Here is a 20,357-nt window from a genome sequence, read left to right as displayed (position 1 = left end):
AATAGAAACTACGTTTACGTGGGCGATTTACTGAGAAAATACCACACGTTTGACACAAAATGGCTCCCGCTGTTCAAATTCAGATGTTTACCAATGTGCAAGGACATAAAACACAGTAAAACTAAACAGTAAAGAGGTTAAAAATCATCTTAAGGGGAAGCCAGAAAGAAGAAAATGGTCTTTAAACAGATAATAAACCCAGTAAACAGCTATAAATGACCTAATTGTATAATTATTAATTGATTACCACAGTAATCATACAGTTTTAGGGGTTATCAAATATATTGATTGAATATTTAAAGCCTTTTAGTCGTTAAACTACTTATTAAACATGGATTTATTGAAAATGCCTATTAAATATTAGGTGCACAATGTTGCCCCTGTCACTATTTATACTGTGAATTATATTTAGTTTAATTCTCAACATTTTAGACTTTTGTGTGTTTACAAATCATTAATATACAAGGTACGTTTGCATGATTCATTCATTTCAACAACCTAGTTTTTCTCTTATAAGTTCTACTGTGGTACCATTACATAATAATAATAGTAATGATGATAATAATACAACAACAATAATAATATTTATTTATACAGTGTAAATAAACACAAAAGAGGACAATAGACAGTGTCACTAAGAGAAGAATAAATAGATTAAAGTACAAACAGCAACAACAACAAAAACAACAAAAGGGTTTATAAGGATTATAGGGTTTAAGGGAATAAAACAGTTAACGGACGCTGTAATTAACAGCATTATTTACTTCCAAATGTATTCATTTATTTATTTTATCATCTAAATGTGTCATTTTCAGTGTAATAAACGCGTTGCGGAGCTTTTAAATGACAGTTGAAGCCGCGAAAAGTGACATTTTGTTGGAAACTTCCCTAATTACAAAGCACACGTGACCACTTTGACAGAAGGGCGCGTCGCGAGCGCGGACTCGTGTGTGTCCTTCCGCCGGGACCACGAAATAACTCGATTGGAGCGTGTCCGGGCACAGGTGGCTTTAAATCGCGTACGTGCGTAAATATAATAGCGATAACGTGTTTTTTTTTTTATTTTACTTAACGAAACACGTGTATCTGGTTGTTTTTATTTTGTGTGTGTGTGTGTGTGTGTTTAAATGACTGTGTGGGACTATGTGGTGAAAAGGCGGAGGGATATTTCATCTAAAATCCCAGCCTGCTCTACCTTCTTTTTTTCCCTCGGTGGAGGCCATGATGGGAGCCTGAGAGTTCAGCTGGAGCGAGAGCTGCGAGAAAAGAAGATGATTCCCCGGGACCGAGCTGTCAAACCAATCCCCGCCGATTCCCGAGCGTTGTAGACTCTATACACAAGTCAAGGTGGAGCCTGTCACTTTATTTCCACATGTATATTTTTGGCAATCAGTCGATGACAATGTTGAATCGTTAGAAGGCTCTCGGCGTTGAGAAAAAAAAAAAAAAGGAGGCAGCGTTAGCTATTGTTGCTAGCTGGCTAGCTGCTGCTGCGCTAGCTAGCTAGCGAGGCTAGCTCGCTCGCTCGCTCGCTCTGGGATCCAGGCTTCGGGAACCGGTGAGTCCGTTCTCCCCTCGCTGTCAAAAGCGGCCGCGGCGGCTGCTGCTGCTGCTGCTGAGACTGAGCCAGTCGGATATATATATATATATATATATATATTTTAACCGTTTTCGACACCTTTTTTTGAGGTTCACCCGAGGACAACTGCATGTATTTAAATCGGGCGCGTTTGCAAGACGAATCGCAGGATTGGGAAAGTCGGGCCTGCGCGGAGGAGCAGAGCGAGGCCCGTCTTTATGATCCAGAGGAAGCCTGTCTAATCCGACCCGCGGCTCACGGCTACTTCTGCGGGCTAGCACGTCTCTGCAGGGACCCGGGACAAAGAGGCAAAGACTGTCGCCGTTAACTGCGACGGACACGTCCGCACAGCCAGTGCTTGAAGTGCATAAAGCGACCTCCGCTTTTTTTTCCTCCATCATTTACCCCCATATAGACTCCTGTCACCTGCTACAATGGCTGCGATTATAAAAGAAATGGTCAGCCGGAACAAAAGGAGATACCAAGAGGACGGCTTCGACCTGGACTTAACATGTATCCTTTCTCCGTGTTGCCTGTTTTGCACAGCAAAAACCCCCCCCGCCCGGACACCGGGTTTGTAACGCGGTAGTAAGTGCATTAATGTGTGGGGGAGCCGTGGAAGCAGAGATGGTGAGGGTGTTAGCCGTTGATGCTGCTGCTGCTGCTGCTACTTAGCTCGCAGGCTAGCTGCTCAGGCAGCAGCAGCTCCGCTGTCAGCCAGCATGTTTGAAAGATGGTGGATCTGTCAAAGCAGCGCGCAGAAATGTCACCGTCATGTTACAGCTGCACAGACGATGCTGCTTTAAATGTAGATATAGTTTTAAATTTTAAAATGAGTTGTCGGTTGAACACAGGAGGATCTTGTCGAGTGTGTATGACGAAATAATCATGTACTCGTGTGTGTGTGTAGTATACTAAGTAAATAGGCTGTATACAGTCATCGGCCACTTTATTAGGTACAAAGGACACCTAATAAAGTGGCAGGAGTGGCACTCAGTGTGGTCTTCTGCTGCTGTAGCTCAGCCTCTGCTTCACGGTTCATAGATGGATGTAGACAACCATTGGTTGTAATGACTGGTTTATTTGGCTTACTCTTGCATTTCTATCGTTTAAAGAGCCCCCCAAAAAAACTGCACCTCACTTGATATTTTCTCATTTTCAGACGATTCCCTGCGAACCGTATATATGGTTGCGCTCGGTAGATAGGTAGTAATTTTTTTTAGAAATTCTTGCAAAAAATACACATCTAAAGTCACTTGCGTCGCCTTACTTTTCCACGCTGATGCTCACATTGGACCTCTGCAGGTCTTTCTTGACCATCTCTACATTGCCAGATTAGATATTTGTACCAAATGACTAGACGATGTCCTCGATGAATCGAGTATTTGTTTGGTCCGTAAAATATTGAACAATGTCTATTGACGTTTCCCTAAACCTTGACATTACGATCTTGAATGTCTTGTTTTGTCCACAAACTGAAATTTTTCAGTTGTAATGATTTCCCGGGAGCAAAGAAACCAAAAAAATGTTTAAGAAGCTGAGCACCGATCAATCAGTTATCAGGGAAGTTGCCAGTTATTGTAGTAATTGATTAATCAAATCATCATTGCAGCCCCAATGAGGAAGGTCAGGTTTATGGGGGACTTGAGAGTGAAAGCAGATAAACCCACATAGTTTCCATCTGCATGGTTTTAAGGTGCATTTGCATGTGAAAAAACTTAAATGGCATTAATAATGTTAAAAGGTTTATACATCTGAGTTAGGTGGAAAAATATAATTTGATTGCGTGCAGTGGTAAAAGATATTGTTTGAAAAAAATGCCAATGTTTACAGATTATGTGACTCAAATATTACACCAGGTAACGCATTTCACTGTAAAAAAAAAAAAAAAGTGCATACGGAAGTTGCTAATGCGACCTTCTTATCTTCTTATCACACGTATGAACTCCTGTGGGTAGAAACAAAAAAATACACTCGCTCGTTCACAGAATGTATAGAAATTTGCGACGACTGCGATTGAGCTTTGAAAAATCGGTTTCATTTCCTTTAAACCATTTGAACGTCTCTGCTTCAAGGCCTCGTATCTCCTCTATTACCGCTGATAGTCGTTGACCTGGTTCCCCGGTGCTTGTACAAATTTGGCTGCAGATAAACTAGATGAGCAGCTGATGTGGTTGACCATGGCCCACTAAATGCTAAAATCTGTTGCGTGCCAGTGATGAGACGTGTGTCTGATGGTTGTGCACTTGACTTTGTGTCAGGATGTCGAGCCCTGAGTGTAATACGTCTTGTGTCGTCGTCGTTAGTTACCTGTTTTATAATATTCATCCCCGCGGCGTCTTGATTTGTTGGTCGGACGGCTCTGAAAATGTGTGATGAATAATGAACCGCTCGGGAACGAGCGTACAGCTGGTATAAAAGTTTAAAACCGGCCTGGGTTTGGCCCCGGTTGTGTCGTCTTTTCTTCTAAGAATGGAAATGTTTAGGCAGCGGGAGACTGAGAGAGTGACTGAGTTGCAATGATTCAATACGGGGGGACCACCTGAAATAGAAACGTATTGAACCAGACCTGTGATCTATGATGTAAGTGTGATCTGCAGACGCTGCAGCGGCGGCGGCGGCGGCAGCGTCTGCAGATCACAGCGGCGCCTGATCAGGTGTTCTCTCGTGGTGTTATCATGTGGTAAAGAGGGAGCTTGTGTCTTGTGTCTGTAGGTGGCAGGCCCTTTTGTGTCGTGCAGATGTTAAAGGGGTCACGCCACTTTAAAAAAAAAACAAAAAAGAACAGAAAGACGTCCCTGCAGCGTTTCTTTTCTGTCACAGTCTCTTTCAGATGTGGTTCGATCGTCTTTATCATGCTTTTTTGGCTCTCTGCTGTTATGTAATGCAGTATCACAGTTCTGGGAATTGCCCTTAAAATAGAGTTGCCAGTGATCTTATATCAGCGCTGCTGTCTGAGAGCTCTCTCTCTCTCTCTCGCTCTCTCTCGCTCTCTCTCAACCCACCACCTCTCTTTTTCTCTCTCTTTTTTTCTACTACTCCCACTCTAATTCTCCCTCCCTCTGCTTTACCCCCTTATTTCGCTGCTCTCCTCCTTTCCTGTCCTCCCCACCCCCTCCTCACTCGGCACCGGCCAGTTCCCACTCTCCCTTTCCCCCCCTCTCTCTCTCTCTCTCGTACTCAGTCGTGGATTTGGCTTATATGCATCGAGCTGATTCAAGGCTAGCTTTAAAGAAAAAAGGCGTGCCCGAAACACCAGATTTTCCTTTTTTTTTCCCTCTCTTCTCCCCCCCCCCCCCCCACCGCCACCATCACCCTCCTCCTACTCGGAGCTTCCGTCGGGGGTCCCGCATGTGTGTGTTTCCTCCCAGCTGCGGAGACCAAGCCCCCCACGCTCTGCGCCGAGGTTCTCCTGGGAGCTCTGAAGCTTTTTAAAAACACTTTAGAACGGTCTGACTGGGATCACGTTGCCAGCAGGTCCAAGGGTTAGATTGGCCCATTACGTCGCACAGAAAACCTGTGTTTGGCTCTAAATTAGGTCTTTGAGGCATTAATGGAAGTGATTACGGCACAGTGTGTACAGATAGGCGACAGTGGTGTGGGCTACGGGGAAGGAAGCTCAGCACTATGCAAATAATGGCATAGATTTGCTGTTGGCCTTGTTGTAGTTCTGCGTTTCAGCTGTATGAAACGGTTTTAAATGGAAAGTGTGTCATATTCAGGACTGTATTTGTCCGGTGCTGATGAAAATCACTACAAAAAAAACTTAAAATGCTGATTTATAGGCAGCAGCAGCGTTTTTACTGACTCGTATCGCTGGCTCTACGTTTATTATTTATGGAAACAGGATATTAGCTGCACAGTTGTAGCGTTTATGTTGATGTAATGCATCAGCACAAATGTGTTAGCAAATGCTTAGCTGCATTGAACTGAGATCAGGAGAAACTTATGGAGGTTATGTTGTCTTATGTGAGCCGTAGAATCTGACTTTTGGTGCTTGCTGGCCAGAGTATGCGTTTAGGGTTTTGAAATGGTCGCTTAGCTACAGAAACGTCGAGGAACGACGTCCTTTCTGGTATGCGAAGGCCACCGTAGATCCCTGGTGTGTCTGAGGAACGGAGGGGTCACCAGAGGAATCCTGTACTGAAGTTCATCCTACAACCATGTTTGAAAATAGTCCTTTTGTATACGTTTGTCCGTTGTCATACAGTTGACCTCGGATTCTAACAGTTTTTTCCCCCTTGCTAGTAGAGCTGCAATGATTATTCAACCAATGGAAGTGTAAAAGTGTACATTTATTTTGTTTTTTCTGCTCCATATAACAAAGAAATCATTGGAGAAAACAAGACATTTGAGAACATCATCAAACGGACCAAACAAGGACTCAATTAATCGAGAAACTAGTCGCCAGATTAATCGATTATGAAAATGATCGTTAGCTGCAGCCCTGTTCGCTAGCAGGTCAACCGATTAAATAATGAAGTGTGTGTACTTGTATTTGTTACCTTTTTAGGACATTTTCTGTCCTAAACTTTGACCTCGTCATTTCTGAGGAAGTGGTTAAGTTAAGGTCTAAAATTTGAATTGTGGTTGAGACATGAATTGGTTATGGTTAAGATTGGTGATGGGGGGGGGGGTTTGTCTAAATGAATGGAAGTCAATGCAGTGTCCTGTTCTTGTGTAGAGCCAGTCTCATTCTCTCACCACACTTGTCGGATACATGTGTTAAAAGTGATTTGGAAAAAGTCTTCACAGAATGAAGCAGAAACGTCCAGTTTGACACATCTTCAACTCGTCTATTTTTGACGCCGTGGCACAGGAAGTGTTAGAAAAGGTTGCCCTTTAGTCGGTGGTTAAAGTGTGAAAACCTTGCAGACTTGTCAGCGTCAGGTAGGCGTCGAGCGCCAACTCAGTCATTTGTTTCATTTGTGTCTTTTAAAAAAAATGTGAACGTCTGTCACTATATAATTGGCCCACAAAGTTTTCCACCACTGTTCTTGCTCTGAATTGATGATGTAAGACAAGTAAACTCCTGCAGGAATCTGGTGCGTTTGGTTTCTTTGGCGTCTCGTCTGGAGCTGCAACTAACCATTAGTTTCATTATTACCTGTGCAAGGTGGTTCGGATTTTCTCCGTTTGTCAAGAAAGGAATGAAATAGTTCCCCGGTGTGGAATTAAGGTTTTTGGTGCGATCTCAAGTTGATTAATCTGTGTTATTTTCATAATCGTTTGGTCCATAAAATGTCATAAAATGTTAAAAAACGTTGATCAGTGTTTGTCAAATCTGAAAATTATGATGTTCTCGAATGTCTTGTTTTTGTCCACAAACCAAAATGATTCAGTTTTAATGATTTCTTTCTTATTTGGAGCAAAGAAACCAGCAAATGTTAACATTTAAGAAGCTAAAACAACTAGAAATCTTGTTTTAATCATGAAAAAAGCTACAAATATTGTGTAATCGATCAGTTGTTTGGTCCAGAAAATGGTAAAAATCATTATTTACCAATACTCAAGATAATCCTCAAATGTTCTCAGATATTTATTGAACTGTCTGTCATGGAGGATCAAAGAAGAAAACCCTGCAATATTTATTTTCTTTAGGCCCTCAATTTCAAACCATAACAAAGGACAGAGTTTGATGACATTGGGGAAGCAGCGTGGGATCATGGGAATTCTTATCTTTTGCCACCATTTGATGGTTAAAGTCCATCTATGTGACACACGTGGGTTTTCCCCCCGTAAGTCGTACACAATGATTTCATGAAACAGAAATGAAAACGGTCTATATGTGGAAACATTTTAGCTGATCTAAGTACACTTTATTCTTGTCTTTAGATGTTTAATGCTGCAGTGTTATTTTTTTTTTTTTAAAAACAAAACAAACAAGCCTTCTATTCAATTAATCCATAATAAGAACAGCAAATGCTTATTTAAACCAATATTATTTGATGTTGCAGTTCTAGTCTAATCAATTTTTAACCAGTTCCTGAATTAACTGAACTGAATTAAAGTAATCGCTAATCTTTCTTTGCTCCATGGTACAAAGAAATCATTAAAAAGGAATCATTTAAGTTTGTGGACAAACACAGGACATTTGATGTTTGGGGAAACACTGTTATGGACCAAATAACTAATCGATTAATCCTGAAAGTAATGTAGTGACAGTCGTGGTCCCGCACCACTGCTGAACGCTACACAAACTTGCATACGTGCAAATCGCGACACAAAGGATTCTTGTTTGATGTTTTATTTATAAAAAAAATGTTGTCTATCCACGTATATCTGCCTCCGCGTCGCCTGCGCTCGATCGCCGAGATATTCAAATTGGTCTGGCTCGGGCTGAAAGAGAGATAAGCCGAACATTTGCGATCGTCCCAATATAACTTTGGACTCTAAAAATACTCCCAGGTCAGGGAGCGGAGACTCTCTCTCTCTCTCTCCCTGTGGAGGCACATGTGGGCCTGGCTCGAGCTGCAGCGCTGTTAACGCTCCCGTCCTCTCTGCCCGCTTCTCACTGTCAAGGCCATCTGTCACACACACACACACACACACAGAAACTGACCAGCACACCTCCTATTGACATTGGCTGAAACTTTTCCACGCTCTGCTGCTCATCTCTTCATTCTTGTGTTTGTGCTCGAACTTTGTGAATAAGTAGCGATGTTACGCTTTTTTAAAGGACGGGCCTTCTAAGCCACAGTATTCTTACAATCCAGTGCATGCGAGCTAGTGAAAGTAATGCAGCACATTGCACGAGATGCGTTCAAAGACCCCTGGTTCCTTTCTGACCAAATCTTTTAACATTATTACTTTTTATCAAACGAATAATCAAAAAATCTAATCTTCATGCTCTTCCCTACTATGCTTTGAGACAGATACTGAAATAATCCCGTTTTGTTTTATTTATAGTAGCCTTACAGATACAATAACTAGCGGCTGGCTAATATGTGCTTTTCTTTGGCCAGTACCAACCTTTAGAAAACAGAGCAGCCAATGTTTGGTTTCTCTCCCCATCTTTCTAATAAAATAAAACAATAGCAAGCTATTTAACATTAGCAAACGATACCCAGAATTGCATCTAACAATAATCTGAAGATGTTGATGCTATAACATTTACAGCAAAATCTCACCCTCAACAGCAAATGTGTTTTTCTGTGTGACTCTAAACTCTCAGAATTCACCGTTCAGCACCTTCACCCCCTCTGTTTTGTAAAAGCTTAATCTCCATGTGCACGTTTCCTTGACCCCCTCCTGCCTGAACAGATATCTACCCAAACATCATTGCTATGGGCTTTCCAGCAGAGAGACTTGAAGGCGTGTACAGAAACAATATAGACGATGTAGTACGGTGAGTTCTGCTTCTGCTTTGTGGTCGCGGCAAAAAAACAGAAGAGAAAGACTTCTTTCGCTTTGCTGTTATAGAAAACGACGTCCTCAATTCATTGACTTTTGGCTGATGACCTTTCATGGGTTTGATAAATAAACGCTCCGTGTGCTTCTGTTTCCTCCAGGTTTTTGGATTCAAAGCATAAAAACCATTATAAAATCTACAACCTGTAAGTGTGCACACCTGAACGTCTCATTGTTTACTCGCTGAACTTCCTGTATTTGATCGCTCACTGCGTTTTGTTCTTCCCATTTCAGCTGTGCAGAAAGACACTACGATACTACCAAATTTAACTGCAGAGGTAGGCTGCATTTCTTCTTCTCTTTCTTTACATATACGTGTCGTCTAAAAACATCTCATCTAACATTTCTTCCACCGTGTTCTTCCCTCCCTCTTTCGTCACATCTCCGCGTGGACCTGCGTCCCGTCACACACCAGTTGCACAGTACCCTTTTGAAGACCACAACCCTCCTCAGCTGGAGCTAATAAAGCCGTTTTGTGAAGACCTGGACATGTGGCTCAGTGAGGACGACAATCACGTGGCAGCCATACACTGCAAGGCCGGGAAAGGCAGAACCGGAGTCATGATATGCGCCTATCTCCTCCACCGCGGCAAATTTCAGGAGGCCCAAGAAGCGCTCGACTTCTACGGCGAAGTCAGGACAAGGGACAAGAAGGTACGGTGTTTTCACCTCAGCTACAGACCGCCTCAATTATTTTCTTAATTTAAAAACGGGAGTTTTCTAAACCTCAAAATGAAGATTCCCCTAAAATGTGTTGCCCTGAAACACTCGTATATTAGCAATGAAGCACCCGTATATTAGTAATAAATCACCCGTATATTAAAAATGAAATACCTGTGTATTAGCAATGAAGCACCCGTATATTAGCAATGAAGCATCCGTATATTAGCAATGAATCACCCGTATATTAGCAATGAAATACCCGTATATTAGCAATGGAACACCCATATTTTAGCAATGAAGCACTCGTATATTAGCAATGGAACACCCGTATATTAGCAATGAAGCACTCTTATATTAGCAGTGGAACACTCGTATATTAGCAATGGAACATGCGTATATTACTTGTATATTAGCAATGGCACACTCGTATATTAGCAATGGTAAACATGTATATTAGCAGTGGTACACTCGTATATTAGCAATGAAACACCTGTGTATTAGCAATGGAACATTCGTGTATTATCAATGAAACGCTTGTGTATAAGCAGAGAAACACTCCTAGTATATTAGCAATGAAGCACTTGTATATTAGCAATGAAACAAATTGAATCAAGTGAAATCTATTACACGTAAAATAAATCACACCATAACAAATTACAGTGTCTTCTCATTTAACGCAAAATAAACATTTTTAAATGTTATGAGATGAAACCCTCGTATATTAGCACTCTTAATTTTGCAGAACAATCAAAACTAAACCATTAAATTTTTATGAATGAAGATTTGAAAAAAGGACAATCAAACCTGGAAATGTTCTTAAATGTCTTTTTTTTGTTATGAAACCATAATAAATCAGTTTTATGGACCGTTTTTTGTTATATCGGAGCAAAAGAATCCAGAGAAGCAGCTGAAAAATCAGAGCTAGTTTTGTGTGTTTTTATGAACCCAGTTGCTGATTAATTGCTGCAGTCGTATCTGCTGCTGATGCTCTGAAGTCCTCATGTCGTCTGTCTACTGTCAGAAAATGTCAGATTTCGTTGCTGGAAATGTCTTCTTTTCTTTATGACTGATCGTTATCACTCACACTTGAACCCACACAGAAGAGATGACGACATTTCGCCTTCGCTAACGTTTTTTTTTTCTTTCTCGTCGTCGTGGTCGTTTCAGGGAGTAACGATCCCGAGCCAGCGCCGCTACGTCTACTATTACAGCTACCTACTGAAGAACCAGCTCGACTACAAGCCGGTGGCGCTGCTCTTCCACAAAATGGTGTTCGAGACTCTCCCCATGTTCAGCGGGGGCACCTGCAGTGAGTCACACTCATGTTCAACTTTCACTCCACACCAGGGCGTAGGCAGGCAGGCATGTATGCATGCATGCGTGTGTGTGTGCGTGTGCGTGCATGCATGTGCGTGCACGTCGTTGCTGCTGCTGCTGCTGCAGAGCCGTGGACGTTCTGTACGTTGTAGTTCTTCACCCACGCTGCACTTTAGCCACGATTTTAACATTCAGGTTTGAAGAGCAGCTTCTTATTGATCATATCAGGGTTTTTTTTTGCTGTTGCAAGTTAAAGTCGCACAGGTAAACATAAACATAACTAAGATACAAAAAATAAGCAAGAATAATAAAAATAATTGTCATTAAAGAAAATAAATCCAAGAAAGGACATTTTTAAGCTAAGTGAATTGTTGTTTTAGGTACTTATTTACCTCTTTAGGAGGGACTAAGCCAATTCAATTCGTCATTCACACTAAAGCCCTGGTTCTCAAACTGTGGTGCATGTACCGCCAGGGGTACGCGAGCTTCCTCTGGTGGTACTTTGAGCAAAATCAGAAATACTGCTCTACTGTTAGCAGGGTATGCGATCGCAGCGGAGCTGAGGAATTTTGACCGTAGTGCGTAGAAAACGAAACAAATAGCATGTAAATATTAACCATTAGTCACCTGATCACTCGCTCCATCTCAGTGTGTGAAGCAAATTATCTCTCTGGCCGACTTTGTAGTGTTTTAACTGATAATTACTTCTACAGTTTCTCAGGTGGTTATTTGGTATGAAAAGTTTGAGAACCTCTGCTCTGGAGGGTGTTTCCCTATTTTACAGTCTGCACACACACACACACACACACACACACGATCTCGGTAGAAGCCACAGCAGCGTATACTTTATTCACACATAGTCAGAAAGGTGTTATTATTAAAGGTAAACTAAAGGAACTCAGTCATTTGGTGAACTGCATGTTTGCTTGTAGCCCGAGTGTTGTGACATTATTGTAAAATGTGTGTGTTGTGCAAACACACACACACACAGCAGGTGGCCGAATAAACCGCATGTTTTAATGCATAAAATACAAAAACGTCCATTCAGATTTCCACAACCGACACAATAAGTTTATCGTTTGTCTGTATTTTTTTAACGCTGCCTGCTACAAATGCTCATTTTCAGAATTGATGAATCCGTCCGTTATGGGGAAAATGTTGCAAAATGTCAATGTGTATTTCTTAACTTCCTACGATGGTGCGTTGGTATTTAAAGGAGCAAAAACACTGAGAAATAACACTGGAACACATTGATGATTTAGAATATAATGATCGCAGCTCTTAATGTGATGTGTTTAACTGTTCTCATTTGTCAACACTGCTCTGTTTTGGCCTTCAGAGGCTTTAAAGTCAAACAGTTTTTTCCCCCCTCTCTCTCTCGCTCTCTGCTCAAATGTGTCTGAGTCACACAGTGTTGTTGCTTTTTTTAGGATCTGAATTTGTCCATTTTTAACTGTCGGTCAGAGAAAGACGGAGAGAGAGAGAGAGAGTGTGTGGAAGAGAGAAACACCTCCTCTTGTTTCTTTTCTCTGGCTTTTTCATATTAACACCTGACTGAAGAGCTCTCACTGTATTGACCGTTCTCTTTCCTATTAACTCTCCCCTCTTAATTAAAAAAGAGGCCCTATTCTGAGTTTGACATCTTATTACAAACACACGTCTCCTGCTAAGCCACTAGCGTTTTTTCCATATATTGTATTCATGTGTACGCGTTGTGCTAATGTTTTAGCTCCACGACTATAGATGTTTGAGCCCCAAAGATAAAGAAATCAACCTTTTTTAATGATGTGCTGTTTATCCACATAGTTTCATTCACCGTAATTTGTTTTTTTAAAATGTATATATTACTGTGTTCTTTACAAGGATGGGAACTTTAAGGTCCAGTGTGTGATAATTGGCGACATCTAATGGTGAAACTGCAAATTGTAACAATCGTAGGACGAAAGAATGTGGTTCTTCCTGTTTTGTGTAGCAAGTTTTTCTCTTCAAAATGCCAAACTCTGGCTTTGGTTTGTCCTCTTTGGGCTACCGTAGAATCGGGGCACTCAAGATGGCCGCCTCTGTAAAGCAAGGCCTTTGCCCCATGCGTATGTAGAAAAGCCAATAGGCTCTCCGAAATGTTACACAGTGGACCTTTAAGGATATGAATTAGCATCAACAGTAAAGTCCCATTTTCACATTTTGATTTGAAAACAATCACATTTTCAGCCTATATTTAAAAAAAATGATAACACTTTTCTTTGCTAAATCCAGTATTTTTAGGTAATTGGATTTTTTCCCCCGTTGTTGTGCATCAGGTCCCGTGTCTGATGTGTAAAATGTACGCCTCCACGTGTTTTGTTTTTTTTAGTGCTGGGCATGTTAGCGCGTTAACAGCGCCAACGTTAACGCACCATGACGAGCGACGCCATGTTTTACGTGACTCTAAAGTAACGCTAAACTTACGCAGCTACGCCGGTTATTTGTTAGCGCTGCTCTTTTCGTTTAATAAACAAACCAGTTCGACCGTTGGCGCGCTAATGGCGCTAACGGAGCTAACTGGTGAACATATAAACATATATCACACATGTCTTTTCCCGTTCATTCGCGTCATGCGTTAGCGTCAGCGTTAGAGTTAATGCTACCAACCGCCGTTTACGCGTTAACGTGCCCAGCACTAGTTTTTTAAAAAACAAAAAACCCACACTAATACTGTATGTTATTTGTAAGAAGAAGCTATGTGGGTGCAAAAATACCTGTAAATATTTGTGTTAGCGGTGTGTTGTTAGCCCTGACGACGAGGGCTAGCACTGGGCCCTGTATGTGTGTGTGACCATGTCCTTCTCTCTCTCTAAGGGGACAGTACGGTTAAAAACAGGAGCGAGCCGACCCCTCAGGGCTTCAAGAAAGGGAATTGGCACTGGGGTAAATGAGCCTTTTATCCATTATTGTCATTTCACTCATTTGCTTTTTTTTTTTTTTTTGTAAATGGGGCCCCAGAGATCCACCAGACGGGAGCTATAGTAGACATGTTGCCTAGCAGGATAGGTCGTAGCTTGCAGGCAGAATGAAGTCACCTCCCAACACAAACCCCCCCCCCGACCCTGACAGGAAGGAGGAAGGATTGAAATTCTTGTATTATGTGCAACGTGTTGTGCTCGTCCAACACCAAACTGTCAGAATAGGGTCCTGTGTCTCTGGTTCTGGGTCTCTTTGGGTGTCGCATCTTACCATCTACCCCCCCCCTTTCTTTCCACTCTTTAATTTAAATGTTGTGTTAACCTGGTTCTTGTGTAATAACACTTGTATCCTGTCTGGCTCTTTGAATTCACTCCCTCCCTCACTTACTCCTCACTTTGTGTATGTGTGTGTGCTTCTTTTAATTTCATTAATTTATTCAACACCCATCCCCCTCCCCTCCCCTCCCCTCCCGTGCAACATCAACGTCTCGTAACTTCCACAGATCCCCAGTTCGTGGTGTATCAGCTAAAAGTGAAGATCCACACATCGAACCCGGCTCACACGCGGCGCGAGGACAAGCACATGTTCTTCGAGTTCCCCCAGCCGCTGCCGGTCTGTGGAGACATCAAAGTGGAGTTCTTCCATAAACAAAACAAGATGATGAAGAAGGTGAGTTTGTGTCTCCTTTTTTTTTTGCGTCGTCTTGCATTGTTTTCTCGATTTGCTCGGCTCTTTGTGGCTCCACCGTAAAAGAGGCTGTGTTCTGCCGCCGCCGCCGTCGCCGCGCGACCGTGACGTCCGCGTCCTCGAACATCAATACGCCGCCATGTGATTCCTCTTCGTAAATGTTTCGTGAACATTTTAGTTTTTTTGTTTTTTTTTTATTGTGCTGCTCCTGCCTCTTTTGTTGTCCAGTGAAATGATTAAATCAATGAGCCTGGCTGTCGTTGGACTCGACATGTTCCCACAGTTGCCGTCCTGCTGACGTAAATGCTCGCTAACGCAACAAATGTGTATCGCTCCTGCCAACAAATGCTCTGTTTTGACAGATATTGGAAAAAATTTAGCAGCCGTTTCCCACAGAGTTGAGTCGGCCCGTGTTGAACATGCATCACAGAGGCCGAGCGACAAGTTCACACTCCTGAGGAGGAGGAGGAGGGAGGGAGGGAGGGGGGCTGTCACTTTTTCCAGAGGATTATTACCTGACATGAGCCTTTGAAGATATTAGGATTTTTTTTTTTCATTGTCCCCTATTTATTTATTACATTTGCTTGACGTAGCTGATTTGTTGACTTTTTTAAAGATATTCTGGATTGTTTGGTCATCTATCAGTCAATAAGGACTGCAACTAACGATTGTTTTTATCAATTAATCTGATTATTAGTGTGCTCGCTGAATGGCAGCACACTATCTTCCTTAATTTTTCTTATTCCTGTATCAGCCAGAGACCTTTTCCGATATCTCCAACTCTGGGACATCCGGCCGAAACCGGTGTAGTGTTGAAAGTGAAGATGGCGTTACTGACCCTTGTCGTTCTTCCGCCATATTGGATTGAATAGAAAGCGAAACTAAACTTTCACAGGTCGCAAATTTTTGCCCGATCTTCACGAAACTTTGCGTACGCGATCCTTGGACCAAGCTTGACAAAAGTTACCGGGAGGATTTTTGATTTTCGGAAGCATTTGCTTGTCACAGCCACACGAAAAACAGGAAGTTAGCTCGTATATCAGGAACGCTTTCACATATCGAAACCAAACTTTGTACATGATTTAGGGACTCCTACGTGAGGAAGCACAAGATCTGAAAAATTAAGTATTGATGAAATTCTCAGCTGAAGCATCAACACGTCCTATTCCACTAGCTGCTGTGGACCAATCGATTACTAAAATAATCGTTAGTTGCGGCTCTAAATCAATCAAATCTTAGATTGTTGTTTTCCCAAATGTCTTGTTTTATCCACAAACTATTATTCCAAATATTATTAAATTATTCCATTTGAATTATATGGAGCAAATAAACCAGCAAATTGGTGATTAATGATGATTTCATGGTTAAATATTTTCAGTCTGACAGTCAGTGATCACAAATTCTGCCTTTTTTGTTCTTCTAAACTTTGATAAGTCACTAGAACTGTATGTTTTCACCCAATAATATTAAGTTAATGCATTATTTTTATTGAAAATACCGGTATGTAATTGCACTGCAGTGAAGATGTAAACGTGTGTATGTATATATACTCCCTCCCGTTCCTGAGTTATAGATTTTTACAACTTTTCGTTTATTAATATTGGATAAAATGTGCACAAATATAGCTGAAAGTCTGTATTTGTTCACAAAAAATAAAATAAATGAAGGTTTAGTTAAATGCAGAAGGCTCCACACATTAAAAAAACACATCTTAAATCTAATATTTTTTAATTATAGAGTCATTAAGTGGAAGTTTACCACAGTAATTAAATTCTTTTTATCAGGATCATCCTGAAACAATGTTTTTCGTGTTGTACAAATTTTTGTTAAACATTTGACTGCGCTTGTGTACGTATTAATTGAAAGCTTCCAATTCTGAGAATTGCAAACATAAACTACAGAAAATAACCACAGTAACGTCGTATATCATGATTATTTTTTCATCATAGACTCTGGTGAGTCTAATTTGTCGAGATAATTAAAACAGGAATTATACCAATTATTTAATTACTGAGGCAATTTGTCATTTTAAATAAACAGAGAGAAAACAAACCTGGTTCAGACATTGAGACGTCATGAGAACATTCTTTAACATCAACACGTACATGCATTAAATCAAAAACCTCAAAGGGTTTAAGGTTAGCTAAGGGTAAACTTAAGTGTCCACAAGGTGGAAAATTGTCTTTGGCTTCACGTCAACAACCACAGCATAACTGTCAAATAAAATAAAATATCATAAAGAAGCTGTTTAAATAGTGACTGGAAAGCTCGGGAGTTAAATTACAGCTAATTAAATTCTCTCTTCACTTTTACCCCCCCCTCCTTCTCCTCCAAAGGACAAAATGTTTCATTTCTGGGTGAACACCTTCTTCATCCCCGGGCCGGAGGAGAGCATGGACAAGATGGAGAACGGGGCGGTGAACAACGTGGAGAGTCAGCAGCAGCAGCAGCAGCAGCAGCAGCATGGTGGAGCCGGGCAGATGCTCGTGCAGCAGCAGCAGCAGCAGCAGCAGCAGCAGCTACAGGCGCTGCGCCCCAGGAGCAGGGACATCTGCAGGGACAGCAGCGACAGGGACAGGGACGACCTCATCCTGACGCTCACCAAGAACGACTTGGACAAGGCCAACAAAGACAAAGCTAACCGCTACTTCTCGCCAAACTTCAAGGTAAGCCGCGGCACGAGCTGCAAGCGATTTCGTCGATTTATTAATGCTTTAATTGATCCAGAGTTCCCGCGGGTCCTTGAAATCCGTGAAAGAAAGATAGAAGTGGTTCCTTGAATGAAAGAGCTTGAATTTCGAGTCGTAATTACTAGTAGTGTTGCGAGGTTTGCGATGCATCGTCCACGATGCCAAGAATCTCACGATACGGCGATTCTGTGATGATCAATATATCGTAGAGCGATACATCGCGATATCTAACTGAAGAAAACAAAACGTTAACGTGAAATATCAGTCTTTGTAGCATAAAGGTCATAAAGTTTATGTATTGAACGTGGATGGAGCATCTCTTCTCCGACGTTATCCCGCTGTAAACTCCCTCTTCTTCAGCCAAGTTAACTTCTGCCGCCAAGAAGCGACGTCCAGCGACTGAAACTGTTTAAGCCTCTTATTAGCATCATGATGTTCAGGCTTCCTGGATTTATTTCGATTTTATGGCTGTAGAATTGTTCCCCTTTTTTTTTAAAGATAATTTCAATATCTGGCAGTTATTGAACTGTTTAGGAAATACAGTACTGACAAGCTGACGTCACAAACGTGACGCACTGACGGCTACCGTAATGTCAAGTATATGGGTGCAAAGCTCTATTTCTCTGCTTTCCTTAACCATCCATCCATCTATACCGCTTTATCCTCCACAGCGTCCATAGGTTTTGAATTTTCTAGATATCACAAACGGTCTATCTAGGAGTTACGGTAACGAGAAGTACGCAATGCCAAACAGAACGGTATCAGAAGGGTGTAAATATCCATATTTACCCTGGTGTATCAGTTATCGCATCCACATTTTGACACACCGCGAGATTCCTCGCAAGAACAACGAGCGAGTAAAGTTTAGCAAGCGAGCAAACGATGCCCGAGAAATGCAAATTCCAAGATCTCTGTCTCGCCAAATAAAAATTTGACCCAAGATCCCAAGGACAGTCACTTGTCCAGATGCAGAGCATGCTGCAGATCAATAAAAGAGAGCGCCATCATGGGCGAAGACGCTCTAACATTGTTGTCCTCCCATCTTAAGCTGTATCTTTAGCATTTTTGAGCCTTGATTTTGAGGGAATTGGTCCTGGAAAGTGCTTGAAATTGATGTTAACCAAGGTGTGGGAACGCTGTTGAAAAACAGTAACGATTTTTGATCGATTCATTGGTTTTAGTGTTTTTTCCAATGATTTAAACAAGTTTTCTGATTTTTCAGCTCCTTAAATGTGACTATTTTCTGGTTTCTTTGCTCCATATGACAAAGAAATCATTAAAACTGAATATTTTTGGTTCATTTTGTGGTTTGGTAAACACTGATCAACATTTTAACGACTCAAAAACGGGATTAAAAGAGAAAATAATGGTTAAATTCACCCCTGCTAACGCGTGTGTTTTTATGATGATGTTTCACTGCACAGACTGAAGTCCGTTGTCTTTAATCCCCCCTGATTTCCCAGGTGAAGTTGTATTTTACGAAGGCCGTGGAGGAGCCTTCGAATTCGGAGGCGAGCACGTCGACATCCGTCACCCCGGACGTTAGCGACAATGAGCCAGACCATTATCGATACTCTGACACCACTGACTCTGATCCGGAAAATGAACCTTTTGATGAAGAGCAGCACACGCAAATCACAAAAGTGTGAACTCTTTTTAAAAAAAAAACAACAACAACAACAACCAGGAAAAAAAGAAAGAAAGAAGAAAAATTATACACCAGAGAGCGAAAGAGAGAGAGTGAGCGAGAAAAAAAAGGAGAAAACTTGAATATGAACTCAAAAAGAAGAACCTTTGTCCCTTCCTTCCCCAGACGGCAATAGAATATCATCCTGTCGAATGCCAATTTTAGGGAAAAATTAAAAAGAAAAAAAAAAGATAAATATCCTGACCAATATGTTTTTTTTTTTATTATCATTATTTTTTTCTTCTTTTTTAATTTTCTTTGGCACGGCCATGTACCATGTGTGCGAGGTATTGACACTGTTGCCCCATGGGAAAAGGTGCTGTAGCTATATACACATATATGTATACATACATACATACGTAAGTATATGTATATACGTATATATATATATGCATATATAAACCAACTTTTTTTTTTTCTCTCTTTTTTTTTTGGTGTCAAAGACAATGGAAAGAGTTCCACAATCAGGAGAAACGGGAGTTTTTGAAGTGTGGGAGAAGTTAGAAATGAAATACTAGGACTATGCTGCTCCTTCTCCTGTCTAAACCAAGGCCAGTGCTGCAGTCACTTTGTTTCACTCCCTCTCTCCTCCTCCTCCTCCTCCTCCTCTTCCTCCCTTTCTTTCTCCCCCTCCCTCTCATCTTTTACCCTCCATCCTCCTCCTCCTTTACTGTGAATGCTTCTCATGCTCTCTGCAGGCTGTCGCTCTCTCTCTCTCCCTCTCACGTGACGTTTTGGCCTTTGTGCAGTGCAAACTGCATGCGGGCAGTGGGTTTGGGGGAGGCGGGGAGGGGCGGGGGTGTCTTACGAAGAGGCTGTGATGATGATGATGATGATGATGATGATGTCTAAAAAGCATTGCCATTCCTGTTCCCACTGTGCATACGTTAAGTTATGCAGAACAAGGCATCCCATGTAATTGTTAATGTTTTTTTTTTTGTTTTTTTTTTTATCCTAAGATAATAAAAATATAATACACACAAACAGCAGGGAGACAAGTGTTTGCAATAATGTCGACACTAACATTTTAGACGTCGACAGTGGTGGTGATTTGCATGTATTGGAAAAAAAACAAAAACATTTTGGCGTCCATCCCTAAATAAATGTATGCAATGTTGTCTTTTCTTAAAGAAACCCAGCTCTGACGTGTGTCTTGTGCCCGTTTGAGGTTCACCCATGCTTTTTTAGTTTACTCGTTAGCTGCCACTTTATTAGGTACGCGTGCATCCGGGAGTCCTGCACGGGAAAACTAACAAAATAAAAGCCCCACGACCCGAGCCACATCTGTGGTTTAAAAAAAACAAAGGCTTTCATATTTGATTTTTACTCAAATGTTAACTTATTTTTACTTAAATTAAAAAAAAAAAAAATCATTTCAAAATAA

General features: G+C 41.4%; 1 protein-coding gene across 2 annotated transcripts; it reads left to right on the top strand.

Moving 5' to 3' along the window:
- The first annotated feature begins 1,225 nt into the window (after positions 1 to 1,225).
- Positions 1,226 to 19,373, top strand: ptena (phosphatase and tensin homolog A). Of its 2 annotated transcripts, XM_083897209.1 has the most exons (10): positions 1,226 to 2,092; positions 8,843 to 8,927; positions 9,091 to 9,135; positions 9,224 to 9,267; positions 9,405 to 9,643; positions 10,820 to 10,961; positions 13,805 to 13,873; positions 14,412 to 14,578; positions 16,933 to 17,262; positions 18,750 to 19,373. In XM_083897209.1, the coding sequence occupies exons 1-10, from the start codon at positions 2,014 to 2,016 to the stop codon at positions 18,933 to 18,935; spliced, it is 1,386 nt and encodes a 461-aa protein (XP_083753335.1). In that variant the 5' UTR covers positions 1,226 to 2,013; the 3' UTR covers positions 18,936 to 19,373. The 2 variants fall into 2 exon arrangements, with proteins under 2 accessions (XP_083753335.1, XP_083753336.1); XM_083897210.1 differs by lacking the exon at positions 13,805 to 13,873.
- The last annotated feature ends 984 nt before the right edge of the window (positions 19,374 to 20,357 follow it).

This window comes from Microchirus variegatus (assembly GCF_963457635.1).
Source record: "Microchirus variegatus genome assembly, chromosome: 11".
Classification (NCBI taxonomy): domain Eukaryota; kingdom Metazoa; phylum Chordata; class Actinopteri; order Pleuronectiformes; family Soleidae; genus Microchirus; species Microchirus variegatus.
The sequence above is the reverse complement of the archived record's forward strand: the minus strand, read 5'-3'. Positions and strand labels throughout refer to the sequence as shown.

Excerpts from the sequence above, each read along its gene's own strand:
- ptena (XM_083897209.1), top strand. The coding sequence starts at position 2,014 with ATGGCTGCGATTATAAAAGAAATGGTCAGCCGGAACAAAAGGAGATAC. Across the intron at positions 8,928-9,090 it reads AATATAGACGATGTAGTACG|GTTTTTGGATTCAAAGCATA; the intron begins GTGAGTTCTGCT and ends TGTTTCCTCCAG. Across the intron at positions 17,263-18,749 it reads ACTTCTCGCCAAACTTCAAG|GTGAAGTTGTATTTTACGAA; the intron begins GTAAGCCGCGGC and ends CTGATTTCCCAG.